The 27,103-nt window shown below is 51.1% G+C and overlaps 2 protein-coding genes across 4 annotated transcripts; both read left to right on the top strand.

The window, feature by feature from the left end:
- The first annotated feature begins 17 nt into the window (after nt 1-17).
- GGA2 (golgi associated, gamma adaptin ear containing, ARF binding protein 2) lies at nt 18-11,991 on the top strand. The gene is made up of 17 exons (XM_071444749.1): nt 18-140; nt 704-788; nt 1,595-1,670; nt 2,169-2,267; nt 3,166-3,289; nt 3,757-3,860; nt 4,305-4,385; nt 5,081-5,218; nt 6,041-6,122; nt 6,672-6,791; nt 7,040-7,207; nt 7,421-7,476; nt 7,764-7,915; nt 8,718-8,884; nt 9,790-9,959; nt 10,291-10,401; nt 11,031-11,991. The coding sequence occupies exons 1-17, from the start codon at nt 107-109 to the stop codon at nt 11,139-11,141; spliced, it is 1,878 nt and encodes a 625-aa protein (XP_071300850.1). The 5' UTR covers nt 18-106; the 3' UTR covers nt 11,142-11,991.
- Nucleotides 11,691-27,017, top strand: COG7 (component of oligomeric golgi complex 7). 3 transcript variants are annotated; one of them, XM_071444744.1, is made up of 17 exons: nt 11,691-11,991; nt 12,630-12,778; nt 13,250-13,366; nt 13,516-13,684; nt 14,656-14,738; nt 15,487-15,609; nt 16,920-17,118; nt 19,120-19,247; nt 19,612-19,766; nt 20,989-21,105; nt 21,614-21,679; nt 22,378-22,564; nt 23,507-23,647; nt 24,637-24,720; nt 25,040-25,154; nt 26,227-26,384; nt 26,553-26,705. In XM_071444744.1, the coding sequence occupies exons 1-17, from the start codon at nt 11,826-11,828 to the stop codon at nt 26,562-26,564; spliced, it is 2,169 nt and encodes a 722-aa protein (XP_071300845.1). In that variant the 5' UTR covers nt 11,691-11,825; the 3' UTR covers nt 26,565-26,705. The 3 variants fall into 3 exon arrangements, with proteins under 3 accessions (XP_071300845.1, XP_071300844.1, XP_071300846.1); XM_071444743.1 differs by having other exon boundaries at nt 11,692-11,991; nt 26,241-26,384; nt 26,553-27,017; XM_071444745.1 differs by having other exon boundaries at nt 11,724-11,991; nt 12,525-12,778; nt 26,241-26,384; nt 26,553-27,017.
- The last annotated feature ends 86 nt before the right edge of the window (nt 27,018-27,103 follow it).

Below are 27,103 nucleotides of genomic sequence, written 5' to 3'. Positions count from 1 at the left end.
ACGGGCGCTTCCACAGCAGCCACACGAGCCCCTCCACCCCAGCAGCCTCACGTGGGCTGCCCTCGGCCGCCCGGAGCCGCTTCCTGCCCGGCACAGGGACGGAGCCATGGCTGGCAACGGGCAGCTGGAGCGCTGGCTCAGTGAGTGGGGCTGGGGCTGGGGGCCAGGCTGGCTCTGCTGCCTCCTCCAGCCTGGGTGGGCACTGCAGCAGCTTCACCTCCCTGGGGAAGGGGCTGCTGTCCCATGGAACCCTGGTAGAATGATGTGGGTGCTGGCTTGCTGTATCTGGCTTCTTCCCCATCTCTCCTGCCCCCAAAGCTGGCTCAGTGACAGACTGGGGAGTGGTAGAGCCAAAAAAGACTTTTTTTCCTGAATTTAGCTGTGCTAATGCGTAAACTGCCTGTGTTCCAGCACAGGTTTTGTAGTGGTCCTGGGAGAGCTGCCTGTAAATGGTTTTTAAGTTTCTCCTGCTAAAAGCAACATCTGCTGTTGTCAGGCTGTGATTGACTTCAAGTGTGTGCTTGGGACTATATTTTTAGGCAGACTTTAGTAACAGCTGTTTCCTGCTCATCCTGGATCTGCCCTTTCTGCTACAGAAAGCTCTGGAGCAGCGGCACCAGCGAGGTCTGAGCTGCTTCCTGCTCTGGGCTCACACTGAGCCTGGAGTTTACTTCTTCCTCCCTTGTTTTTCTCCCTCTGTAAGATGAGGCCACTGACCCGAGTGTCTCTGAGGAAAACTGGGAATGCATCCAGCGGTTCTGCGAGCAGGTGAACGCTGACACGGAGGGGTAAGGCAGACGCAGAGCTCTTTGTGCTCACCCGGGCTGTGCCTGGCTCTGAGCTCCCCTTGTGGATCTGCAGGAGCAGGGGCTGGGGCTGTGGTGTGGGGAGCTGCACAGGGAGCTGAGGGGGCTCGCTGGGCTCTGCCCCTCCTGGGAGCAGAAATGAGTTGGAAATGCGAGTTGGAAATAGGTGTGTGCCAGTGTGGTGGAGGGTGATGTCAGGGAATGGGCTCTGGCGTCAATGCTGGAGCCCACGGGGCAGCAGGTCCTGCTGGCCATGCCCTTAGGAGCCTGGCCAAGGATTCCTGCTGTGGGGTTCTGCACGGGAGCCCCAAGGCAGCTCAGCCTCAGCTTTTCCTTCCAGATGGGTGGAGAATCTCTGCTGAGGTTTCCTCACCTTCCAGCTGACAGTCTGGGCTCTGTGGGAAGTAGCAGGGACTAATTAAGCTAATAACCAGTCAAACCTTAGTGATCATTTCTGTGTTTGGAGCAGACTGAGTTCAGAGCTCTGGCCTGGCACCCAGCACAGGCTGCCCTGGCTGTGACTGGAGCTCCTGCAGCTGCAGAGCCAGCTCTGGTGGGGCCTGCCCAGGGACACCCCCGGCCTGTGCCTCTGCTCCCTCCCAAAGGGCAGCCCCTGGGCAGGGCTGGGAGGCAGCGCTGGGGTCACCAGCTCACCCCGTGTGTGTGCAGTGTCCCTGCCAGCGCTGTGCCTGGGGAAGGGGGTCTGTCCTGCTGTGCAGACCCAGCCCAGCAGCATTTGCTTTTCCTGGGAACTCGTGCATGGTCTGACTTGCTTTGCTCTTCCCCAGCCCGTGGTTTGCTCTGAGGCTGCTGGCACACAAAATCCAGTCCCCTCAGGAGGGAGAAGCTCTGCATGCCCTCACAGTGAGTACTTCCATCCACACACAAGGCAGTCACTGGGAAAGAGTTGGCAGGTGGAAAGCAGAGCAGACAGGATAGCTCTCAGATGTCCATGTCTTTCTCTCTCTCAGATGCCTCTCCATTTAACTTTCCCTTGCACAAGGAATACAGGAACCAGGGCACAGTGGAGGCAGTGACTGCTTCTGTTGCTCCCCACGCTGCTCTGCTGAGGTGTTTTGTTGGTCTGCAGCTCTGGCTGTGTGAGCTGTGTCCCACCACCGAGGCAATAGCTCAAAAGTTGTTACTGATGGGTAGAACAGAGCAGGTGGCCTTAAATGTGCTGCCTAGGAAAGCTGGATGAAGGAATAAAACATATTCTTGCTGCCTGGCTTTCTCAGTATCTTGTGTTGGTGACTGCAGTGGCAGAAATTTCTTAGATTTAGTAATATAATGACAAAATTTTTGAAAGCTCCCCAAGCCTTGTGTTTTCAGTTCCTGTTGGTAACATTTTGTTTTCTGCAGGTGCTGGAGACTTGTGTGAACAACTGTGGTGACAGATTTCACAGTGAAATGGCAAAATTCAGGTTTCTGAACGAGCTGATTAAAGTGCTTTCCCCAAAGGTAGGTGATGGTGGTTACAGGGTGTTTGGGATAAGGAATGCACTCTGCTTTATTGGAGGCAGTGGGATCTTCTGGCTGTGCTCCTCTTCATGGGGGTGGGCTGGGCCTGCCTGAGACGCCCTCTGAGCATCACACCATCAATTTCCCTTTCTGGTGGCTCCTGCACACATTTACCACTGGGGCACGTTCCATTTTCCATTGCATCAGCCCGAGGGCAGAGCTGCAAAAAGCTGATTTCAAAGAAATGCTCAACTGAAGAACAAAACTCCTTGTCTCAGTCTCAGGCTTGATAACAGAATTTCAGTGAAGCCACAGACTCTGAAGCACATATCACTGAAGACAATTCTGTTTACTGCTCTGAGATGACAGCTATCATTTAATCAGTTTGAAATGCCTGGCCTTGGGGAGGTTTGTGTTTTTATAGTTAAAGGAGTGGTCATAGGCAATAATGAGAGAAATTGGAGAAAGCACCCAGATGCTGATAAGAGACAATAATGTTTGTTTCTGGTTTTGTTCGGTTTTCCTGTGTCAGGAGCTGGCTGAGGCCGGTGCTATGACTGTATTGCAGCAGTTAAGGGGAGTGTTTAAAGTCAAGCACAGAATGTTTTCACTAAAATAACCTGCTTTGGGTTTTGGAGTCAATAACTGATCACAGAAGTTCGAAGTGGTTTAATTTTGACCGTTGTAGAATATATGTGCGATTCTCATACACTCCATAGCAGTTGTTGTGTTTCCTAACCCCAGGAAACACATTGTCAGCACTGTGAATAAACTCACAGGAATCCATTTTATCCTTGGTGTCTGCACAAAAATACCTTGGGGCTGGGTCCCTGTGCCAGATCTGGCACCAATTCTTTGTGTTTGAGCTTTTTGTCTTTCTTTACTGTCTTGTTTTCAGTACTATGGAATTTGGTCTTCAGAAAAAGTCAAGTCAAGGGTCACAGAAGTGATATTCAGTTGGACAGTCTGGTTTCCTCAGGAAGTCAAAATTCAGGATGCTTATCAGATGCTGAAGAAACAAGGTTCAGTTCTGTTATTTCAGTTTCCTTTTTAGCCTCCCGAGCCCCTGGTTTCCCCACAGATATCTGCCCCCCTCAGCTTGTGACTCAGCTTTTTCCTAACATGCTGTGTGGAAGGAAAAGGGACAAAGGTCTGAGGCTGGCTGGGTTCTGAAGGATGCATGGAACTGTTTAAAGGGATTTTCCAAAGAACAGCCTTCCTGAGCCAGTCTGGAGGCCCCTGCTCACACTGTGGGCAGGGAAAAAGCACAGGACAGGCTCAGAAGTGATCTTTGCCCTGGAGTATCTCCCAGGGTTATGAGAGATGAGTTCAGAGGGATCCCAGGATGGATTTTTCCATCCACTCCATTGTATTTAGTAGTCCTCAGTGGTATTTTAATCTGGAAATCTGTGCAAAACCTCAGGCACTGTTGAGCATCGAGGTTTCAGCAGCTTGGGCATCACTGAACAACTACTGTTACCTGTTCCAGGGATTGTAAAAGAAGATCCCAAACTGCCAGAAGACAAAATTTTACCTCCTCCTTCTCCAAGACCTCAGAATTCTATTTTTGACACAGATGAAGAGAAGTCCAAGGTAAACCTCAGAGTCTTCATGCCCCACCCTCTGTTTTGTCCTGATGAGAAAAGAGGCTCAGTAATATTTTGGGAGCTTCTGCTGTTTCAGACAATCTCAGAATAATGCTGATCCCTCCTGCAGTGCAACAGCTAGAGAACTCTCTGGAACTTTGTCAGAAATATTGCCTTAGAAAAAAGTGAAACTCTTTTACAGAAGAACATCAGTTTCCATGAAATCTCCCCAAGGAGGGAGGGCTTCTCCAGGTCTTACAGAATTCTGCAGAGGCGGAGTCCCTAATGCTGACCAGCCAGGGTATGCGGGAGCGGTGTAACCTGGACTGGGCTATGGGACAGGACCTGGCGTGTCTCCGGGATGATGGGGCCGCTCTGCTGTGGCTGCCATGTGTGCACAGTGCCCGGGGGCTGCTGCTCTCTCACTGCTGCCCCACCCGTGTCCCCACAGCTCCTGGCCAGGCTCCTGAGGAGCCGCCACCCCGAGGACCTGCGGGCCGCCAACCGCCTGATCCAGAGCGCCGTCAAGGAGGTGGGAGCTCCCCGAGGGGCCTCTCTAGAACCTGGGAGCCTGGGAGGGACCCTGGCCGTTCCATGGGACAGGAAACCGCTGTCCTGCAGCCCCAGAGAAGGGACCATGTTCAGGCCTTCCAAATTATTCGGAGGTTACAGCATGGGATCGTTTTGGTTTGTTTCCCTAAAATGTGCCATTGCCAGGAAAGGGAATTTGTGAATGTGCATAGAGCAGGGCACTTCCCTGTCAGTGGGACCTTGGCAGCAGTACAGCAGTAGTGGTTGGAAATTTCCAAAAATAAACTCAGTTCCCAGATGGAAAGAAGTCACTGCTGTACAGAACTGCCTCTTTCCTGCATGCAGTGTGTGTGCATGTCTGGCCTGTTTACATGTTCCATCTGAAGGAGCATCCCACTTCTCTGCTCACAGAGGAGGTTTGGTTTAACAAAGCCCCGTGGTTGTTCTGAGTGTGTCATTCTGTGTGGCAGAAGCCACCAACTCCCAGCTCAAATTCTGAAGCCACACTCGTGCCTGTGGTGAGATGTATTCCATATTCCACAGCACACAGCCAGGGTGCCCTGATGGGGCAGCTGGGGGGTTGTTCTCACCTGTGCTGCTTTGTGCCTTCTCTACCTGCAATAAAATATTAATAGGTGTGACCCTGAGTGCTCCAGACAAGTCACAATCTACCTTTTTTTTCATTTTTCGTCACAGGAACAAGAAAAGTCAGCTCAGGTGTCCCGAAGAGTGAACACCATCAATGAGGTTTCTGAGAATGTCAAACGTATGGATGAGTTCCTGGAGAGCTACAGGAGAGGTGAATTATCCCCAGCTGACCAGGAGAGCCTGCAGGTGAATGCTCCTTTTCCTCTCTCTCCTAGAGGGAGCATCCCTTGCAGGGGTGGCACAGACAGAGGTGTGGGGTGTGGGTGCTCAGCAGTGCAATGTCTCCCCAGGCTCTGTTCAGGGGTGTGGGTGCTCAGCAGTGCAATGTCAGTGCCATGTCTCCCCCCAGGCTCTGTTCAGTGGCACAGACAGGTGTGGGGTGTGGGTGCTCAGCAGTGCAGTGTCTCCCCCCAGGCTCTGTTCAGGGGTGTGGGTGCTCAGCAGTGCAATGTCAGTGCCATGTCTCCCCCAGGCTCTGTTCAGGGGGTGCACAGACAGGTGTGGGGTGTGGGTGCTCAGCAGTGCAGTGTCTCCCCCAGGCTCTGTTCAGGGGTGTGGGTGCTCAGCAGTGCAATGTCAGTGCCATGTCTCCCCCAGGCTCTGTTCAGGGGGTGCACAGACAGGTGTGGGGTGTGGGTGCTCAGCAGTGCAGTGTCTCCCCCCAGGCTCTGTTCAGGGGTGTGGGTGCTCAGCAGTGCAGTGTCTCCCCCCAGGCTCTGTTCAGGGGGTGCACAGACAGGTGTGGGGTGTGGGTGCTCAGCAGTGCAGTGTCTCCCCAGGCTCTGTTCAGGGGTGTGGGTGCTCAGCAGTGCAGTGTCTCCCCAGGCTCTGTTCAGGGGTGTGGGTGCTCAGCAGTGCAATGTCAGTGCCATGTCTCCCCCAGGCTCTGTTCAGGGGGTGCACAGACAGGTGTGGGGTGTGGGTGCTCAGCAGTGCCATGTCTCCCCCAGGCTCTGTTCAGGGGTGTGGGTGCTCAGCAGTGCAATGCCAGTGCAATGTCTCCCCCAGGCTCTGCTCCAGCGCTGCGAGAGGCTCCGGCCGCTGCTCTTCCGCCTGGCCAGCGAGGCAGTGCCTGATGAGGAGGCTCTGGGTAAGAGCCAGCAGTGTCCTTGTGCTCCTTGGCGCTGGCACAGGGCTGTGCCCTGCCCTGGGAGGGGAATGCTGGCTGCTTGGCACCCTGTGGGCAAAGCTCCCCACTCTCACCGTGAAACCATGCCCAGGGAAGCGCCATGTGGTCTCCTCCTGCTCATCTCTGAGGAAGCTGTTAATTTTTACTTGGAGCCCAGGGTTAAACAGGGAATCTGATTCTTCAGATGAGGTGGTTTTCTGAGTTTTTTTTGAGTTCTGATGTTCAGGGAACTGAAAAGAAAGTGCAGAAGAGATGGCAGGAATTAGAAATACTTTAGAGATGGGATAAGATTTCATAGGGATATGGATAAATGAGAGAGAGGCCTGGAATCAGCAGCTGTGTGTGCAAAACGGAATGAAAGGTGAGTGAGGAGCTGAGGGCAGCCTGCTCTGCTGGCCCTTGCTCCTGAGCTGCACTGTCCCTTCCTCAGGAGCATTTTGGGGGGTGCTGTGGAACTGACCTGACCCTTCCCTGGAAGATGAGTATTTTGTGTCTGCTCTGGTTTCCCAGCTGAGGTCCTGCAGGCCAATGACAAGCTCTCATGGGCTCTGGGGCAGTACAGGCAGGTTGTGGCCAGCCAGGAGGACGGGGATGGAGCAGGTTCAGCTGCCAGCTCTGCCCGTGCACCAGGTGAGAAGCCTCCAGAGCAGCTCTGCCCTGCATGCCAGGTGGGAGCAGGGGTTGGGAGGGAAGTGCTCCTCAGAGAACAAACCTGGACAAAGTGCTGTAACACACGAAAAATATTCTGTAACCATCATTTTCTCTTGCCTGTAGTTGACAGAAAATACTCCCCAAGCTCTTCAGCTTTGGGGCACAGCTGTGCCATGGCTGTGCCGTCCCTCCCCGGGCTCCTGGCTAACTGTGCCTGTGTTCCCCAGCGTGCCCAGCAGCCCCGCGGCGCACAAGGAGCTACACCCTGATCGACTTCTCCGAGCTGGAGGCCACGGCCCTGACCCCCCCCGAGCCCCCTGCAGACACAGGCTCAGCCCCCCGACACGGCAGCACCACCTCCAGCTGCCTGCTCGAGGAGCAGCTGCACTCCTTAGGTCTGTAGGTGCACTTCAGTGCCACCCTCCTTACTGGGGTTTGTGCTCTTCAGTCAAGAGGGGACAGCTTTGGCTTCAGAGTCAGTCCCAAGGGAAAGTGGAGCCTTCCAGATGGAAGTTTTCAGGGCTGCAGTGTCTCCTTTAGACAGCAAAGGAAGCACCTGTGGAAAGCCCTGTTTTCTGTAAATTATCTGTGGCCTTTGTCTTTCTTAGGTCTCAGCAACTCCCCTGTCACACAGGAACCACCCCCTGATTTTGGCCTAGCAGAGGTGAGTGATGCTCAGATACTCTGCTGTCCATAAGGTATAAAGGACAAAAATCAGAGATGATTCCTGCTCTGCCTTTCCCTGGCAGCCCTTCCGGTGTAGCACTCTATTCTGAAGGGAAACTGGAATCCTTGTGCTCTCACTCAGTCTCTCAGGTGCAGTTTGTAACACAATGACTCATATATATTTCTGCTTTAGGTAGTGGTATTTGATAAACAGTTATTTTCAGTGCAACAGGTTTATTGTTGCTGATATTATACAGCATGAACCTGAAGAGCCTTATTTTCCAGCCTGCTGTACACAATGGCTTTGGGGAAGGTGTAAGTGCTGTTCAAAGCCTGGCACCACAGCAGGGCTGGGAAGACAGCTGTGCAGGGAAGAGTCAATTCCAGAGCCTGGAGGAACAGCTCTCTCCACCATCCAGGACCAAGGCATTCTCTTTGTAAGTAAACTCTTCATAATAGAGTCAGATTTTGGGGCTGAGGATTTCTTTTACAGCAGAGAGATTTAGGAAAACCTTTCAGCTACCTCTGGTTAGTGATGGCAGGTGATCCATGCACATATTGGCTCTTTCCTGCAGTTATGCACTGGTTAATTGCAGTTAATTGCACACCAGGACCTTCCAAGGGTCAGAAATTTGGGGAGACAAATCCCATTGATTGATAACAAGGTGATGTTCAGCTAAAAGAACAAAAACTTTATGGTCAGGTCTTTTTATAAAAACCTGTCACTCAAAAAGCACTTTCCTCAGCCTTTTCCAGACTGTGACAAGGGAGTTCCCAGACAGTCAGTGGAAGCTTGGAACCATTCACAAATCAAATTAATCTCCACAGATCTTCAGAGCAGGAGACTATTACAGTATGCTTATACAGTCTGCCATATTACAAGAAACTTTACTGAAGATTTTCAGCTTCCCGTGATGTCTTTGAGCAGGAATTTACTTTGATCTGCCTGACTAGGGCTCCAGAGAAGCTGTGCTCAGGGATGGCAGACTTCCAAAGCCCTAAACCTAAGTTTTACTGTAGTAACAGAACCAAAATCTGCCTTAATGAATTTTGAAACAGCAAGATCTTCCATAGATGATAGTGTTTTTGAATTCCTCAAGGACTCGGAGTGTAAGTCTGTAGTTTCTTTATACCTAAAGGGGATGAGGGATTGGGAATAGAGACAGACACAGCAGAAGACAGTACATTCCCTGTAGTATCCCCACTTAATACAAGCTTTCTGCATGCTTTTCTTTCCAGGGATTTATCACCAATGAAATTGCCCTTTCCACATCTTTCAAATAACTCAGTGGCAGATCCTCCATTCAGCCCAGGCTATGATCTGAAGCCTGCTGCCTCTGTGCACCCAGCTTCCAGTGATGCTTCTCTAGAAAACCTTTTTGTGCCTTTAATTTCAGTTACTCCAAGTAAGTGCAATTCTGTGCCCCAGCTCTGCTTACAAGAGCTCTTCCATGAGTTTTGCAGGACAGGAAGCCAAAGTAGCTTCATGCTGTGTGGGTTGCTGGAGACCAGAAATGATTGTTCTGTGATGGGCTTAATGTACCTGAGAATTTGAGCAGGTGCTAGGGATCATAGCATGAGAATGTCCTTGTCCTCCCTACTCATTGCTCCGGAGTTTTCTGCCCTGGCTGATCTTTGTAATGTGCTTCTAAACCCTCTCCTCCACACCTTCAGTCAAGCTTCGAACAGTTGTTCCACTAAAAGTCCTAAAAGACACTTTTGAGTGGGAGTAGACCCACTTCCTAAAGCAAGAAGCTTTTCATTCCACCTCTGCTTTTTGGTTTCACACTGTATGGCCCAGCTCTGCAGCTCAACCCAGAGCATTTCCTGGGAATGTCACCCTGGGGTCTCAGCCTGGAGCCACAGAGCCTTGGCTCTCACTGCTGCTGGAAGAGGACAGGTGCACAGACATCCTGATCTGCCTTCAGTCTCAAGTGAAGCCCTTAGCAGATTTTGGAAGGGCAGGATGGTGATAGTCAGGTGTGAAGTGCATGGTAAGGAGCCCAGTCTTGTGTGCACTCAGAAATGCACTTTACTTTTCCCACCATATCTCTGTTGGATCCACACCTGACTTCTCTCAAGGACTGGTGAAGCCTGAGCTGCTAAATCCCAAAGGCAGAGATTCCTGTCTCTGCCTTGGAGGCAGATGTAAATCAGGGGCTGTGTGCCACTTGGTCTGTGAGTTTGCCAAAGGAAGTAAAAGTTTGTCTGCATTTTCCTTTTTGCTATTCCTTATCCCATCTTTCCTGTTCGCCCTCAAATGGGAGAGGAATCCAGGCTTTGATTCTGGTTCTCAATTTGTCTCTGGCAGGCACCATCTCTCCACTCACTGTGTATGACAGGAATGGTTTCAAGGTCATGCTCCACTTCTCCAGAGACCCAGCTCCTGGGCACCCAGACGTGCTGGTGATGGTTCTGTCCATGCTGAGCACCTCAGCACACCCCATTAAGGACATAGTGTTCCAGGCTGCAGTCCCAAAGGTGAGAAACCTGGGACAAAGTAGCAGAGAGGCTCAGAAATGTCCTGAGAGGAAGGTTCACCATTTCTTGCTGAGCATTTGCCTTGCTCATGGGAAATTGTGTGGCTCCTGGTCTCTGCACAGAGGTCCTGTTGTACAGTGGTGCCTGTTTCACTGTGTGTGTCCATGGGCAGAACTGGCTGTTTGGGAATATCTGCCTTTAGTTGCAGGCTGTGCTTTTCACTGAATGAAGAGTCTAGCTGATGTATCTTTGACCAGCCCCATGGCTCAGTGAGGCTCACAACCCTTCCCCAGCATGGACTAAAAAGCGTTTCTTTTGTTTTCTCTTTCAGACCATGCAGATAAAGTTACAACCAGCCTCTGGTTCTGAGCTGCCAGCCTTCAGCCCTCTCCTGGCGCCCGCAGTGCTGTCCCAGGTGCTGCTGCTCTCCAACCCACACAAGGTGCTGCTGCTGGGCACTGGGCACCCCCTGGCTGTGTGTGTGAAAAATGGGGAGACTCCTAATAATGGGGAGGTGTAGTGGAGAGACAGAGCAGCCTGGACTGTGCTGGGAAGATGATTTTTTGCTCAAAGAGCTTTCCAGAGCTACAGTCTGAAGGACTGTGTGGGCAGTTGCTGCAGGGACCTGCACAGTTCTGGAGCATCTGAACACAGACACAGCTGCAGGCACTCATGGTGCAGGTGTTGGCAGCTGATGGAACACAGGGACACCCAAGGCACAAGTGCTGGGTGGCAGATCTTTTGCACTGGTGGATAGTTATGAGACCCAAGATCAGTGTAAGGAACTCTGTCTCTGAGTAGGCTGGCCAGGCCTGGATTGCCAACATGCCCATGGCTGGAATGCACGGTTATGTTGCTCTTCCAGTTGCTCTTGTCTATCTTAGGGTTACCTGTCCAGGTTAGGATAGGTATATCCTTAGGTTACCCTATCCAGGGTCTCCTTCTGTGCAGAGCTTCTGCAAGGCTGGTGTTTCCCCTGTCAGAGGTGGCTCACTGCAGCGAGGCCACGAGGGGTGAAGGCGTCTGGGAGTTTATAATCATGGTGTGCCCCTCTCCTCCCTTCTCTCGCAGGATCCCCTCCGCCTGAGGTACAGGCTGGCGTTCACGCAGGGCCTGCAGCCCGTCTGCGAGGTGGGAGAGGTGACTGGCTTCCCAGAAGCAGAGCTCTGGGGCAGGAGCTGAAGTTCAGCCGGCTTGGACACTGCCGTGTGGCCTTAGCCCAGACGGAGAGTGACTGGGGAGCAGCAATGCCCCGTGAGGGCACGTTTTGGGGATCTGCCGCTCCTTCCTGCTCGTTGTGCCCGCAGGAGGAGGAGTGTGGGCTGGCGGCTTCTGCCGCAGCCTGTCGCTGTAGCTGAGCCTGCTCCACAGGAGCCTGCTGGAGAGCGCCTCCGTGCTCCTGCCACGCACACCTTCCTGCAGCTTCTGGGCCACCTCCCCTTTACTTGTGAATTAAAAAACAAACACAGTGAATCACACCAGCATGCAGCCCCCGTGCCAGCCTGTTCCAGGGACACAGGGACACCCCGGCCCGGGTTCCCCGGAGCCGGGGGCGGTGGGCCCGGTACCGGCAGCGCTGCGAGGGAGCAGAGCCGGGCACAGGGCGGGGGGACGCGGCTGGGCCCTGCCGGGGCCGCGGGAGCGATCGGCCGGGGCAGGGCCAGCGGGGCCGGGCTCGCGGCCGGACACAGCCCCGGGCCCGCCCCGAGCACCGCCCCGGGCCCGCCCCAGGACCGCCCCAGGACCGCCCCAGGACCGCCCCGCGTTTCCGGGTGCGCGGCGGGGCCGGGCCGCAGCCGCCGGGGCTGTCCCCCCGGTGTCCCCGGCTGTTCCCCCGGTGTCCCGGCTGTTCCCCGGTGTCCCGCGATGGATTTCTCGCGGTTCCTGTCGGACGAGTTCGAGGTGAAGGGCTGGGTGAACGCGGCGTTCCGCGCCGTGCAGCAGGAGGCCCCGGGCAAGGTGGACGCGCACGCCGCCACGCTGGTGATGAAGCTGCAGCTCTTCATCCAGGAGGTCAACAACGCCGTGGAAGGTGCGGGCAGGGCTCGGGCTGGGCTCGGCGGGCCCCGTTCCGCTCCTGCGGGTCCCCACCCCTGCATCCTCCCGGGGCACTCGGGCAGAGCTGTGCCGGCCGCCGCAGGCCGCGGTGGCGATCCCGGCCTCGCCCGGACCGGGGATCCTCGCACCCGTCTCGGGTCTCGCAGCTGTTCACCAACACACCTGCGTTAAATGCTGGGAAACGGCAGCTGCTGCCAGCGCTGCGCTAGATGGGATAACAGCGTAAATGTCTTCTCCAAAAGGGTTGCCCAGCCCTGGCACTGGCTGCCCAGGGCAGTGTTGGAGTCCCTGGAAGGTTAAAAAGCCGTGTGCATGTGGCACTTGGGGACATGAGTTAGTGGTAGTCTTGGCAGTGCTGGGGCAACGGGACTGGACTATTGGGAACAGTTGGACTTGATGGTCTCAGAGGGCTTTTTTAAACCCAAATGATGCCATGATAAAATACATATTTCAAGTTTAAAGATACAGCTGGAGATTTGTTGTTTGATGTTTTGCTTTGTTTTTTAGCATTAGGTTTTTTCAAGTGCTAAAGATTAGATAAGATTATTGAAAAACTACCTGTTCCTGCAAGGGCTGCCACCCCTCCACACTGGCTGCTCTGTGTTCCTGCAGAAACAAGCCATCAGGCTCTCCAGAACATGCCCAGAGTCCTCCGGGAAGTGGAAGTCTTGAAACAGGAGGCAACGTTCCTGAAGGAGCAGATGATCCTTGTTAAAGAGGATATAAAGAAGTTTGAAGAGGACACAGCTCAGTCCATGCAGGTCAGTTCTTAGTGCTTGTCTGCAGCTTGTGAAATTCTAAAAGTTACAGAGTTGCTCATGTGAAATAATCTTGTGAACTTCAATTGGCAAAATCACTTCTTTGAACATCAGTAATGGTGAGGTGGGTGTGACACAGAGCTGTGCAGTCTGCATGTCCTGAGGAATAGCTGCTCAGGTGTCTGTTCAGAGCTGCTGGTACCTGCCTGGGGACTCTGGTTTCTGCCTGGGGTGCAGAGCATTTTCAGGCCAAATGGATACTAAAAGAACAAGACCAGAATTCAAACTAACCTGTTATTTGACTTTGAAAGATGATTTTACGTCTCTCTAGCTCCTTCAAACCATTCCATCTTCTTGTAGTAATATAATCATTTCACACCTTTTTGTTTTTAAAATTTAAGCAGAAGATAACTCCCAAGCACCTGTGAGAGCCATTTTTTTTCCAGGGGGAACATGGTGTTGTTTTTTCCTCAGGTGCTGGTAGAGATTGACCGGGTGAAGTCCAGGATGCAGCTGGCTGCCGAGTCGCTTCAGGAAGCAGACAAATGGAGCACACTAAGTGCAGATATTGAAGAGACTCTTAAAACACAGGTAAACACTGAATTATTTGGTATTTGTGCCTCCAGCTTTTCAGGGAGCTGTGTTTAGAAGTCTGGTTTTGAGGCGGCTGTGAAGCATGTCCTTGATGCTGATGCTGTCGGAGGTTGCCCTTGGTAACAGGCTGCCTTTCCTGCTGGCAGGACGTGTCCCTGATCTCAGCCAAGCTGACGAGCATGCAGAGCAGCCTGGCCATGCTGGTGGACACGCCGGATTACTCGGAGAAGTGTGTGCACCTGGAGGCGCTGAAGAACCGCCTGGAGGCCATGGCCAGCCCCCAGATTGTCGCTGCTTTTAACTCCCAGTCTGTAGGTCAGTAGCTCCTGCTGGCATTTACTCTCAGCACTGAGATTGTTGTCTTTAAAACAGTTTGGCTGGAGAGTTGGTGTCCTGAAGGCTCCTGGCACTGGCTCCTGAGCTTCTCCTGGTGGAGCAGGTGCCCTGGAATGTTTTGGACTCTGCAGCTGCCTGCATGCCAGTGCTGCTTTGATTTTCCTGTGGTTTGGGGTACCTGTGGCCACTGCAGGAAACAAGAAGATTACAGGATTTTATGGGCTACGTGGATGTACTGCTCAAATAAGCAGAAGGGCCTTGGCTTTCTGTTGTCATGGTGTTATTGGTGTAATCAGGAAGGAAATGTGTTTGGAAGCGTTCTGACTTCCTACTACTTTGTAAAAGCAGCTTTGCAAATTCTCCTTAGAAAATTGGTCTTTTTGGAGACTTCTTTGTGCTGTTCTTTCCCTGTGCTGCTGTCAGTGCTTCTGAAAAGTCGTTCTGGTTGTTGACACTCATCTCTGTGCACCTCAAGGTCCTGCAGGGATCTGGGGCTATGGGGTACAAACCAGACTTTTGAGGAACCTGTGTTTCTAAGCTGTGTGCAGGAGCAGCTGTGCCATGAGTCAGTCTGAGGCGCAGGTGTCATTTTAAGGACAGGTGAAAGCAAAGCTGAGGCCTTTGTCAGGTATGCTGTAGGTTTGTAAGTGCTGGCTTGTTTTTATAAGATAATTATTTCCTTCTAGGAAATGATCTGGATTTAATATTGGATGTGTTAGCACTATGTGCTGGTTAGGAAGTTAAATTCATTCCTTGTCTGCTGTCTGATCTTTTTTGAGGGTGGGTTTCAGGCAGTTCTCCTCCTGTTTGAGAAGATAAGCAAACGTAGATTGTCTCTTTCTGTGTAGACCATTGTGCCTGCTCCCTTAGAAGAGGAGTTCTTGCTCAGACTGATGTCTCACCCTCAGCTTTGAAGCTGATCCTGATGCCCGTTACTTTGTTTTGTTTAGATCAGGCAAAAATGTTTGTTAAAGTCTTCACTGAAATCGACCGGATGCCCCAGCTCCTTGCTTATTATTACAAGTGTCACAAGGTAAGTGTTCTGGGAACACTTTACCGTGGGGGAATAGCAGTGACTTCTTGCTGGGCTCTGACTGCAGAGGGAGCTGCTGCCCCACGGATCTCGGCTGTGCTGTGCTGGGGATGGCACCTGTTCTCTCCGAATTTCCTTCTGTGCCTTCTCTTGCTGGCTCTCACCAGCCTGGGTTACTCCCCGTGTTGCAGGAGTAATTCTCCATTCGGGGCCTTGTCCCTTCCTGCAGCACACACAGGCTGTGTGTGTTCTGCTTGATTTCTCTGTGCCTCATGGTTTTGCTTTGCTTTGCTGTGGATGTGGCCATGTCAGCAGTAACTTTATTACTGCAACTTGCCAGCTGCTGACTTCTGTAAACTCTTTTCAGGTAAGATTAAAAGTTGGAATTCCAGACAGTTCTGTAGCCATAACCTGAGCTTCAAATTTCTCACATGACTGTGACTTTTGAGGATTAAGTTCAAGTCTGGGGCTTGCCAAGTATTTCAACTATTATGTGGGGGTATCAGTTGCAATCTCATTTTATGAGTAAAATACCAATGTTAATTAAATCTTTGAATCACTAAGAAGCTGAAAGTCTTTTCCTGCTGTGGTGCTGAATTATATGTTATACTGAAAGGGGAGAGGGGCACAAGGGGGAGCCTCATGTTTTGGCAGAAGTGCTGTGCATGGGGAGTGCTGGGTTGGGCATAACAAAAGCAGGACCTGTGGCCTGTCAGTTTTCTTCTCAGGTGGTTCTGTTCCCCATCAGGTGCAGCTGGTGGCCGTGTGGCAGGAGCTTTGCCAGAGTGACTTGAGCTTGGATCGCCAGCTGACCGAGCTGTACGACACCCTCCTGGGCACCTGGCACACCCAGCTCCAGTGGGCAGCACAGGTGCAGTGCCAGGCTCTGCTGCGGGGGGGACAGGGCTGGGCACCCTCTGCATTCCCACACAGCCTTGAGGAGCTCCTGGCTGCTCACCCTGAGTTACACTCTGGGCCTCCTGCTGCAGGTTGGGATTTGCAGCCCTCTTACTGCTCCTGGTCCAGCCCTTGCAGACAGGATTTGAGCTCTGCTGTTCCACCAGCAGCAAGGTTGCCGTGTTATTGACATTAAAGCTGCTCTATCACTTTCATCTGTATCTTAAGTTAAAACTAATTTGTTGGTGTTGTAAATGTCTTCTGTTGCAAGACATTTGAAATGCCTGAATTGCTTTATCACTTGGCCTGGAGGAAGCCCTCAAGGTCACGCTGGACTGATGCATGTTGCTCTAACATATCTGGGGGCTTCTGCTGTCACCCCTTGGAGTCTGTGTGCTTGTTTTCCCTGCCAAGAATAATGTAGGATCAAAAAAAGTTTTTGTCCTTTGGTGAAATGAAGAAATAAGTTCATATTGTTGAAGAGTTTTTCATCCATGAAGGGTAAGAGATTCTTATCTTCATGTGACAAAGCCAGTGTCAGTGCAAGGCCTGTGCTGCAGAGGAGCTCAGTGTTTCCTTAAATGTATTTTTTCTGCCTAATGATTCGATGTGACTTACAGGTCAGATGTCAGGTTACATTTTAGCAGATACTCTTTGAACTGGGGATTGTGAGAAACGGGGCACAGCTCATGTCACTCAATCTCCTGTGTTGCTTCTGCTTTCTGAAAAACTCTGGGACCTTTCTGGTGGTAAACCCAGCTTTCAAAGCAAATGAGCAGAATAGCTGATGAAAAAGTCACAATGATGGCTGTAAAAAGTTTTATGCTAGTGGAGTGGCTGATTCTCAGCTGATTACAGACTTTCTAGCCTTTCCACTACTGACTTCTGCCTATCTGACCAGTAATTTGGCTGATATAGTCCTATTTCTTCATATTTTACTGATTCATGTTGTTTCCCAACACACCTGTGTAAACTCGAGTGCTCTGTTTCAAATGCCCTCTTCTGCCAGGTGTTTTTAGAATCACCGTAGTGCCTGTGTTCTGAATTCAGGTTTTGACCCGTGCCTGTCTTCTAATTTCTTGGTGGCTGTACTCCATGTACTGCCCTAGGCTTGCAGTCAGGCTTGTCAGTGTGTAGGTCAGCATGGCCCTTGCAGCCTGAGCTGACACCCCTGGGTTCTTGCCCCTTGTGGGGTGTTCCAGGTTTGGCAGCTGCCTGCTGCTCTCTCTGCTGTGTGTCCTTTCAGGTAATGTGCTTTTGCCAGTAGCTGTTCTGCTGCCACAGGTTTTCAAGAACCCGCATGAAGTCGTGACTGTGCTGTTGATTCAAACCCTGGGAGCTCTGGTGCCTTCCATCCCCGTGTGTCTCAGCACTGCCATGGAGAGGACGGGCCAGGACACCAAGCTGGCCCAGCTGCTGGAGCTCCACGATGCCACCGTCCACTTTGCCAAGGGGCTGGAGGTAGCCATGCTGCCAAACCTCAGTAAGGCTCTGGCTCTGCCTTCTGCCATTCTGTGCTGTCCCCTTTGTGAAGTCCCATTGTGGGATTTTGTTTAGTTTTAGGTGGAGGGGGGGATTATCTCTCTTAAGCAGTGCCCAGTTCCACGGCACTTGCACCTTTGTGGTTGTGTGTGTGTATCTTACACCTGAGCTGTTGACACAACACTGAGTTTCCTGAAGTTGCCCTGTCCTGAGCTGGCTCTGCAGGGTAAATAGCATTTAGCATTCTCCTTTACAAGATTTACTGTTTCTTCTGTCTCCCAGACAAGGAAATGTCTCCAGGGAGGCAGCGAGACCCATTGTGAGAGATGACAAGGCAGAAAAGTTGAGGAGTTTCCTGGAGTTATCACATCTCACTAAACAAGAGAAAACCTGCTTGAAGGCTGCATCCATTGGATGCTTGTATTTGTTTTTGTAGTTTTTCTGATGCTGCTGGCTTAGGGTTTAATCAGGTGACAATGCCCAGTGTTTTTTCTGAGCTGTTGGTAGTTTTTTTTTTTCCAGCAGCATCTTCAGTGTTTGTTTCCAAATCTGTGGTTTCCCCTCCCTGGGACATTTGTCCTTTTGGTCATGATTGCTGAGTGATTCCTGCAAACCACACAGCAGTGAGGTGCTGTTTGCACAAGTTTACGCCTGACTGGAGCCGTTGGCTATTTATAGACCCTTATGAATTTGGTGGGGCTGCTTCAAGGACTGGCTGTGGGAAAATCCAAAATTAAGGCTAAGGGAGCGTTTCTGATGCTGTGCTTCCTGTGTTTGGTTCCTCATAACATTGTCTTGAGCTGTTTAAACCCAGATTCTTTCTTGATCCTGTAAATTATGATTGCTGGGCAATGTCAGGGAGTGTGACTGTGTCTGTTGTCAGGCTGGTTGCATACACATCAGTCATTTTCTTATTTAATTTGTGGTTCATTATAGAAATTAGTAAAAAGGACTTGGAAAAATAATGCCAGATTGTAGAAGATGATGGAATAGGAAGACTACTGTTGTCTGAGTGTGTTTAAAAAAACACCCAAGACCTCTATTTCTGTCTCTTTTAGTGTGGGGTAGGACATTTGAGAAAAGAAATATCTCAAGAATGGAAAGGCCAGGTGACTCAGCTGAGGAGACTCAAACCAGTTCCTGCGTGTGTGTGTGTGAGGGGAGGGCTCAGCTGTGATTCACAGGATAATTCAGTTTGGAAGGGACCTTGGGAGATGATCTGGTCCAGTCTCCTGTTGCAGGCAGGATCTGCTGTGAGGTCAGACTGTGCTTGGGATACTGTTCAGTCTGGTCTCAAAAGTGTCCCAGCACAGAGGCAGTGCTGGCTTTGGACAGACTGCTCCATTGCTTTCCTGTCCTCAGGGTGTGAAAGTCTTTTCTGATGGCCAGGATTCAAAGTAAATTTGGTCTGCTGCAGGTTGGAGTTTGGCAGAGCTTCGTGAGAGCAGCTGGTGTCCAGTTCTGATTTGGGCAATAATCATTCAGCCCTGCTTTGTGTTTGGGCTGGCAGCTCCCTGCTCAGCAAGGCACTGAGAGGCTGAGTTTGTGCTTCATGTTCAGCTCTGGGTGATGAGCACTGGCACAGTAGTGCTGAATGAATTGAATTAGTGTCAATTATTTTAAGTGTGAACTAGGCTTTCTGATAAATGAGGATTGCCCCTGTTTGACGCAGTGGGAGTAATGTGTTTCACTTCTCAGATGGTTTCAATTCTTCTGCTGTAGGTTGGAATGTTTGATAGATTTTTGTCACCCAGGCTGTTTTGGGTCAGTGAGTGCTAATTTTCTTGAGACACTTGTTGAGGTAGAACATCTTGGTTTTAGGAAGCAGGTAGAGATAATAATCTTGTTTCTAAAAAAATAAAAAAACCCAATCTGTGTAGTTGAGATTGAAGCTGTTGGGCAGCATTCCAAGCCTGTGCAGGCAGCATGCTTTAGTAGCTTGAAATGAGACTTTTAGTAGCATATTCATCTCTTTGTAGACTAAACATGTGATTCTTTGTAGAGGAGCAGAACCTGGTGAAAGTGATGGAGCTTGTGGAAGTGGTGTATGCTCCCTACAAGCCCTATCAGCTCGAGTATGGAGACCTGGAAGAAGAGAATCTCCTCATCCAGATCAGTGCAGTGCCCTTGGTAATATGTACCAGCCTTTGCTCAGCTGTCCTGGGAGAGGCTGAAGCTTCCCCTAAACACTGGGGTCTTTGTCACAGTTACTGCTGTCTTTGCCCCTCTCCTTTTTGGTTATATTTCCTTTCATTTGCAGAAGATTCTGCTGTTGCAGAGCTGTTTTCCCTTGAGGGCCTGGGGAGCGCAGGGTTTGGCAGCCTGGCTGTTGCTACAGTCCGTGGGCAGGAGGGTGGGAGCCCCAGCGTGGTTCTGCCTTGGGAGTTTCACAGGGAAGGAGGATACCAGAGAGCGCTGTGTTACACAAGGTGTGTTTTCTCTATTGCCTGGAAGGACAGCCAGGCTCAGCTTTGTTGTTCCTGTCGTTATTTAGGAGCATTGGGAGGTGATTGATTGTGTGCAGGAGCTGAGCCACTCGGTCAGCAAACTGTTCACGCTGGCGGCCGGAGCCATCGACAGCTGCCTCAAGCTCACGGACGGCCTGGGGGTGTGTGGGCTGCTCAAGGCCCTCAAGGCCCTCTTCTCCAAGTAAGCTGCCTTTAGCTACTGCTCCATTCATCCTTTAGCTACTGCTCCATTCATCCTGAGCGTGCAGTTTGTGGCCAAGGACTTGGTAGTTTATGGAAAATGGCTGAGAGCAGAAAGTGTCTCTGACTGTACCATGAGTCATCAATATCCCCTTTGCTGCTTCATCTGAGCACAGGCTGTTTTCTAGAGGAAAAATGGAAGATTTTTATGGCTAAATCAAAGGCTTGCCAGCTGTTTCCGATTCTAGATGGGGAGAGTTTTCATTTTTAATAAATACTTTTGAAGGAGAAAAAGTTTCCCAAAACAAAATAAGGCAAATTAGGCTGATGAAAGTAGATCTCAGCGGGGAAATAAGTCTGGAGGTTGAACATGTTCATCTTGGAGGTCTTCTCCAACCATATTGATTCTGTGAATACTGGGACAAGTGACCTCACATTCAGGATCTGCCTGTAAGTCTGAGATACCCCACAGAATGAGGTTCACTCTTAGTTCTTGTTTTAAAGTATCACTTTCCTATTTCGATACTGATTTACTCCTTATTCCTTCACAATGCTTAAAGAGCTGCTCACAAGGTATGAATCAGGTATTGCTGCCCTTTGGGAAGGGGAAAGAGGAAAGCACAAGTCTCTGATCTCATCTTCTTTATAGGCTATTAGAGAGCAATGTACCTGCCTCCGGCTTATGGGCATTATTAAAAAGAAAATGGGGGTGGGTGGAAAACAAAATGTTCTTCTCTTTATCCATGTTCTCATCTGGGGAGTAGCTGAGAAAACAAATTCATGAGATTGTTGTCACCATGTTCCTGGAGTAAGAGCCAAGTGATGTTGGAGTAGCAGGAGCTGTATAAAGTTTTCCTGGTCTTTCCTAGGAGATGGCCAATGTAGTGGTAACTAAAATATCTTACTCCTTCCTTCTCACGGGCAGGGAGAGCTCCTGGTAATCCATAGGCAGCAAAACTGAGGCAGCCACACAGCATCTTTTGTGCTCCTTGTGTTCTGGTCTGGGCTGGAGTGGGCTGTGGCTGATCAGTTCTTCACTTCCACCTGTTTGGAGTGGAGCCAGAGTGTCTCTTCTGTACTCCTTTTAGTATTTCTGGCTCTTTTCTGGTTCTTTCTGGACCTTGCAGAGGACTGACTGAACAGATCACAGGACATGTCTTTGTGCTGCTCTCCAGCCTGTTCCCTTATGCTGGTGCTTCTCTCTGCTGCTTTTCTCACTGCAGGTACACATCTGACTTCACGAACACACTGCAGTCCATACGAAAGAAATGTAAACTGGACGATGTCCTGGCAGATTCCCCGTTCCAGGAGGACTGGACTGCCTTCCAAAACTCTGTCCGGTAAAGGGTGTGGGTTTGTTTGTCTGGCTCAGGGCTGATTTTTGTATCAAAGCTGAAAGGGAACTACTCGGGGTCAGTTTACACAAGTTCTCGGTGCAGAACACAGGGCTGAGCTCGCTGTGCTGCTGGGAGCACCAGTGTCAGTCATGGGTTTCAGGTTGCTCCTGGCACAGGGAGGGCTGTGGGGCTCCCCACCCTGCCTGGAGCAAGGCTGATCTCATGTCACTTATAATATTAGCAGCTCTTAGAATTCTTCCCAGTGACACTGAACTGGCCTTCCCACAATGACAAGAAGTAGCATATGGATGAGGCCATTGGGCAAAAAAATTCAGTGTTATCAAATGGATGCAGAGTTAACCACCAGACTGACTCTTGACTGGTGTGTGGGCTGTGGTTTGGTTATGGCTTTTCATAATTACTTGACATGGGGCTGAGATGGATCTCTGAGTGGGGTCTGGCATTATCTGCCTCAAATCTCACAGTGTGTTTTTGTCTTGTTCTTTCCCAGGATAATTTCTATTTGTGGTGAACTCCTTCATCAGTGTGGAGACTTTGAGCAGCAGCTGGCCAACAGGTGGGCACTGGTGACCTTAATTCAGAGCTGCCAATGTAGAAACCAAGTTGAAAGAAAACAAACTCCAAGGTGCTTTGGTTGCAGAGACCATGGAGGGAAAGGCACCACTGATTCCCCTTCCCCATGCTTTGACATGTCAGAGATGGGGCATAGACTGTTCTGCCCAGTCATGTTCCTGAGGCAGTCCCAAGAATCTTTTCCTTGGATTCCTGGCTGGGCACCACTGGGCTGCCAGATGGGGGTGAGGGAGGAATTTTCCACCAGATCAAATTGGCAAGATCCTTGTGACATGGGGCGTGAATCACGTGCTGCAATGTGTGGGTGTGCCTTACCTGATGGGTTCCCTGTAACCTGAGGAGTGTAGGCACAGGCAGCACGTGGGTTTTGCTGCTCCTTGTTGTAAGCAGTGCACTGCCCAGGCTGTGGTTCCTTGACGTGCTCGGTGTGACTGGAGAAGAGCCCAGCCTGCAGTGCTCAGTGGGGCCCCTCTGCCCTCCCAGAACACAAACCCCCCTGTTCTCCCAGCATTCCGCAGCTGGTGAGCTGCACAGTGGATGAGAGGACTGGCTGCAGGTCTCTGTCAGTGAATGCTCTCCCTGGAAGTCGCTCAAGGGTGGTGCTGGTCCCTGGGCCAGCATGAGGACAGGACTGCTGAGTCCAGAGGATTCTGCTGGTAACTTTTGTGTACTTGTTTTCAGGATTTTGTCAACTGCTGGGAAGTATCTCTCAGACTCCTACAGCCCTTGCAGTTTTTCTGGCTTGCAGGACACCAGTTCTGCAGAAAAGAAGAGCTCCATAAAAAATCCCTGGCAGGAATACAATTATCTCTCAAAGGAGAATCCATCCGAGTATGCCAGCCTTATGGAAACACTTTACACTCTGAAGGTAGCCCTGGTGCCTGGAGAGCCTGCCTCTATTACAGTGTGTTCCTGTGCCCATATTGGGTAGATGACACCTGGATTCCCCCTCCAGTCTAGTGACTTTTCATGCTGGGCTGCAGCCTTTCCATGGGCTGTGTTCTGCAGAGACACTGATACACAGAGAGATGAAATGTCCAAACCCAGGGAGTCTGGACTCATTCCATCTCTCCCCAGATCCTGGCTCTGTTTTGTGAACAAGCCCTTATCAGCTCAGGTGAGGGAGATTTTATCACACTGAGCATTGGGAAGGTTGTGTTGGAGCCATCTCAAATTCTGGAGCCCACACACCACCTTCTGAGGCTTTCTCTGCCACTTAGGCTCTGCTGCCCTGTCCAGTCTGAGACAGAATTCTGCAGGATCATTCATGCATGGATCTGTGAAAAGGGTAGAATGGCTTTAGTTATCTTCTCATGGATCTAAGTTCTGTTTGCCACCATTGGTCACATGGAGTAGTGAATTCAAGGTTATGAGTTTATTTCCTCAAAATGTTTTGATTTCTTCTTTTGTGGTTCCACCTTCAGTGTCATGTGTCTGACTTCAAACCTTGACTGAACTGTCCAGTTCCACAGGTCCTCTTCAGGTAGAACTTAATTCCATGGAGGGTATCAGTTGTGCCCTTTGAGTAAAAGGCAGTTTTGCCACCTTCTCTGTAAGTTTCTCAATGTCCAGCATGTGCCAGAGCCTGAGGAGGCTGGAATGTGATGCTGATTGCTTGTCCTGCAGTTCAGGGAGCAGCGGCAGTTTCTGTCCTGAATAACAGCTTGGAATAGGTCATTGCAAAAGAAACGGGCTGTGCCATCACGGAGGAAAGCTCTGGTGCACAGAGCTGATAAAAGCCCTGTATGTTAGCACAGCCCTGTGTGGCACTGCAGGCTGGTGTGTGTGACTGTTTCTCTGTGTGTGTCAGGAGAAGGGCACCAGTAACCTCACGCTGCTGGCGCCGTCGCGAGCGGCGCTGGCGCGCCTGAACCAACTGTCGCACCAGCTGGCCTTCGACTCGGTGTTCCTGCGCATCAAACAGCAGCTGCTGCTGCTCCCCAGGATGGAGGTGGGCACGGGGCTGGGCCCAGGGCAGGGCTGCCTGGGGATCCCTTGGGTCAGGGTTGCTGGGGATCCCTTGGGTCAGGGTTGCTGGGGATCCCTTGGGTCTATTGCTGGGGGTCCCTTGGGTCAGTGTTGCTGGGGGTCCCTTGGGTCAGTGTTGCTGGGGTCCCTTGGGTCAGTGTTGCTGGGGATCCCTTGGGTCAGTGTTGCTGGGTGTCCCTTGGGTCAGTGTTGCTGGGGGGGTCCCTTGGGTCTATTGCTGGGTGTCCCTTGGGTCAGTGTTGCTGGGGGGATCCCTTGGGTCAGTCTTGCTGGGGGTCCCTTGGGTCAGTGTTGCTGGGTGGATCCCTTGGGTCAGTGTTGCTGGGGGTCCCTTGGGTCAGTGTTGCTGGGGTCCCTTGGGTCAGTGTTGCTGGGGGTCCCTTGGGTCAGTGTTGCTGGGGGGATCCCTTGGGTCTATTGCTGGGGGTCCCTTGGGTCAGTGTTGCTGGGGGTCCCTTGGGTCAGTGTTGCTGGGGGATCCCTTGGGTCAGTGTTGCTGGGGTCCCTTGGGTCAGTGTTGCTGGGGGATCCCTTGGGTCAGTGTTGCTGGGGGGGTCCCTTGGGTCTATTGCTGGGTGTCCCTTGGGTCAGTGTTGCTGGGCTGTCTCCTGCTCAGAATGGTTCTCCCTGGTGCTGCAGGCAGTGGAACAGTTTCCCTTCCTTCACCCAGAGCCTTTGCAGCACAGGTGTTTGAAGGCTCCGCTGTTTGTTTGAGGTGTTGCTTTTCTGACCCATGTGAGCATGTTTCCCACAGGGAGTTGGGCAGAAAAAGAGTGGGTGTTTTGGGCCTGAGGGATAACGTGGTGAGCAGTTTTCCCACCATCTGTGTTCTGCTTCCTAGAATCCCTTGGGTAGTCACAGTTCATGTTGTTGGGTCACCCCTTTCTAAAATGCTGACAGGCTTCATGCTCTGGGAGGTCATTGATTCATCCTGCACTTCCTGCCTTACAGGGCTGGAGTTCTGGTGGCCTTGGTGAGACCCTGACAGATGACCTGCCAAACTTCAGCCTGACCCCTCTGGAATATATCAGCAATGTAAGAGAACTCATCTGTCTTTGTGCTCTAGAAAACAAATTGCTGGGAACACTCCAGAGAGCAAAGATTTGCTTGGAGTAGCAGTTCTCGGTACAGGTCTTTCTTACCATGAGTGTTTCAGTGGCTGCTTCTCTGACCTTGTGAAAAACTGTTTCTTGTACCAAGTGTAATGATGCACAAGAGCCAATTTGTAGGTGAGTGAGTGGCTGTCAGGCTCAGCTCTCTGCTTTCAGGTGTATTTACTGCAGGTGACCTTTTCTGTGTAAAGGACTTGCCTTGCATTTGTTCAGTGACTCAGCTTTTGGTGTTTTTATTCTAGATTGGGCAATACATTATGTCTCTTCCTCTGCACCTTGAGCCATTTGTCACTCAAGAGGATTCTGCTTTGGAACTGGCATTACATGCTGGAAAACTGCCATACCCCCCAGAGCAAGGTAGGGTGAGACCAAAGGCTTGGGTGTCTGGGGAAAGCTTTCCCATCCTGGCATCACATGGGTGGGATGTGATACACTGACAAAACCATTGGAGATTCTGTCCTATCACACTGTTTCTTCCAAGAATCCTTTGGTAAAACCCAGGAGGAGCCTCTAAATAATGAGTAAAGCTTGTTTTTGTTTCATTCAAACTGGAAGCTTTGGTTTGATCTGTGTGAGTTTGATGTTCATTAAAATGGAGGTTTGGGGTCTGAAGAGTTCTGTTGGGTTGTGGCTCCTGTTCCTGCTGCAGGGGACTGGCCCTGCCTGCTGTGTCACTAGTCCTGCTGCAGGTAACAGCAGTAGCCACCTAATGCCTTTCCCTGCAGGCTGGCAGTGTACCTGGTGTGCTGGCCTTAGTGTCTTTATGGTGTTATTATTTCCACAGACAGTGAAGAAAGCATAGAGCTTGGTATTTACAGCCTTCCTGGAGCCTTCCACAAATACACTCTTTAGTTCAGGCTTTTGCATTACTATTATGTCACCTTGAAGCATTTACATGTTGTAATGCCTCGATAATTTTCAAAACACTAATGAACACAGACTGCCTTCAGGGCTGGAAAAAACCTCTTGTGAATCCTTGTCTGTGGTTTGCAAACTGCTCCTGGAAGAGGATCCTGTAGGAGGTGCCAGGCAGGGCCCTGTCCCAGCTGCTCACCCATCAGCCCTTTGGAAGTGACTTACCTGGAGGGTAATGCAGGGAGTACACCACATGTCAGTGGTGTGCAGCACAGGGAGAGTACATGACTGCTTAGATTACCCCAGGACCAGCTGATAAACTCTGACTACCTGGATGTCCTGTGGAGGGAGCAGTTCAGATGTTGTTAACCAGCTGTTCATTAGCTGTTCAGATGTTGTTAACCAGTTGTTAATTAGGTTAATTAGCTGTTCAGATGTTGTTAACCAGCTGTTCATTAGCTGTTCAGATGTTGTTAACCAGTTGTTAATTAGGTTCGTTAGCTGTTCAGATGTTGTTAACCAGTTAGGGCTGTGTGCTGTGCAAGCCCAGGGGCTCAGGAGTGCTGCCTAACAGGACTGTGTGTGCAGGAGATGAGCTGCCCGAGCTGGACAACGTGGCTGATTACTGGCTGGGCTCCATCGCCAGGGCCACCATGCAGACCTACTGCGAGGTCATCCTGCAGATCCCACAGCTCACACCTCACTCCACCAAGCAGCTGGCCACGGACATTGGTGAGCTCCTGGGCACAGCTCACGTGCTGCTGCTCTGTCCCCACGCAGGGCTCCTGCCTGGGTGGGAGCTCTCTGTGACAGGATTCCCTCTGTCACCAACAACCAGGATAGCTTTCATTTCACAGTGTCTATCGCAAGTTAAATACCAATTTTTCCTTAATTTTGCAGATTATCTCATAAACGTGATGGATGCCCTGGGCCTGCAGCCCTCACGGGCGCTGCAGAACATTGTGACCCTGCTGAAGGCCAAGCCAGAGGAGTTTCGCCAGGCTGCCAAGAGCCTGCCCCGCCGGATGGCCGCTGGCATTGCAGCCATGAGGGGCCTGGAGGCTTAGCTGTGCCCCCCTACCCCTGGCATCGCAGCCATGAGGGGCCTGGAGGCTTAGCTGTGCCCCCCTGCCCCTGGCATCGCAGCCATGAGGGGCCTGGAGGCTTAGCTGTGCCCCCCTGCCCCTGGCATCGCAGCCATGAGGGGCCTGGGGTGCCAGCTGTGCCCTCCCTGCCACTGGCCCCTGCTCAAGGACTCATCTCCTCAGACTGGTTTTCATTTCTGCAAGGACAGTGAAAAGATCTCTGGGGAATAGGGAAATTTATTTCAGACTAACTTTTAATAAATGTCTTTGTCTAGGAAAAGCTTGTTCCATTCTTCCATCTTTAGAAATAAGGAAAGATGTCCTGCAGCCAAATTTCCCAAAACCTCTGGATGGCCCTGAGTAGGT

Source organism: Agelaius tricolor, unplaced genomic scaffold (assembly GCF_023055355.1).
Source record: "Agelaius tricolor isolate 1412-34295 unplaced genomic scaffold, bAgeTri1.0.p SCAF_19, whole genome shotgun sequence".
In the NCBI taxonomy this organism is placed as follows: Eukaryota; Metazoa; Chordata; class Aves; order Passeriformes; family Icteridae; genus Agelaius; species Agelaius tricolor.
The sequence above is the reverse complement of the archived record's forward strand: the minus strand, read 5'-3'. Positions and strand labels throughout refer to the sequence as shown.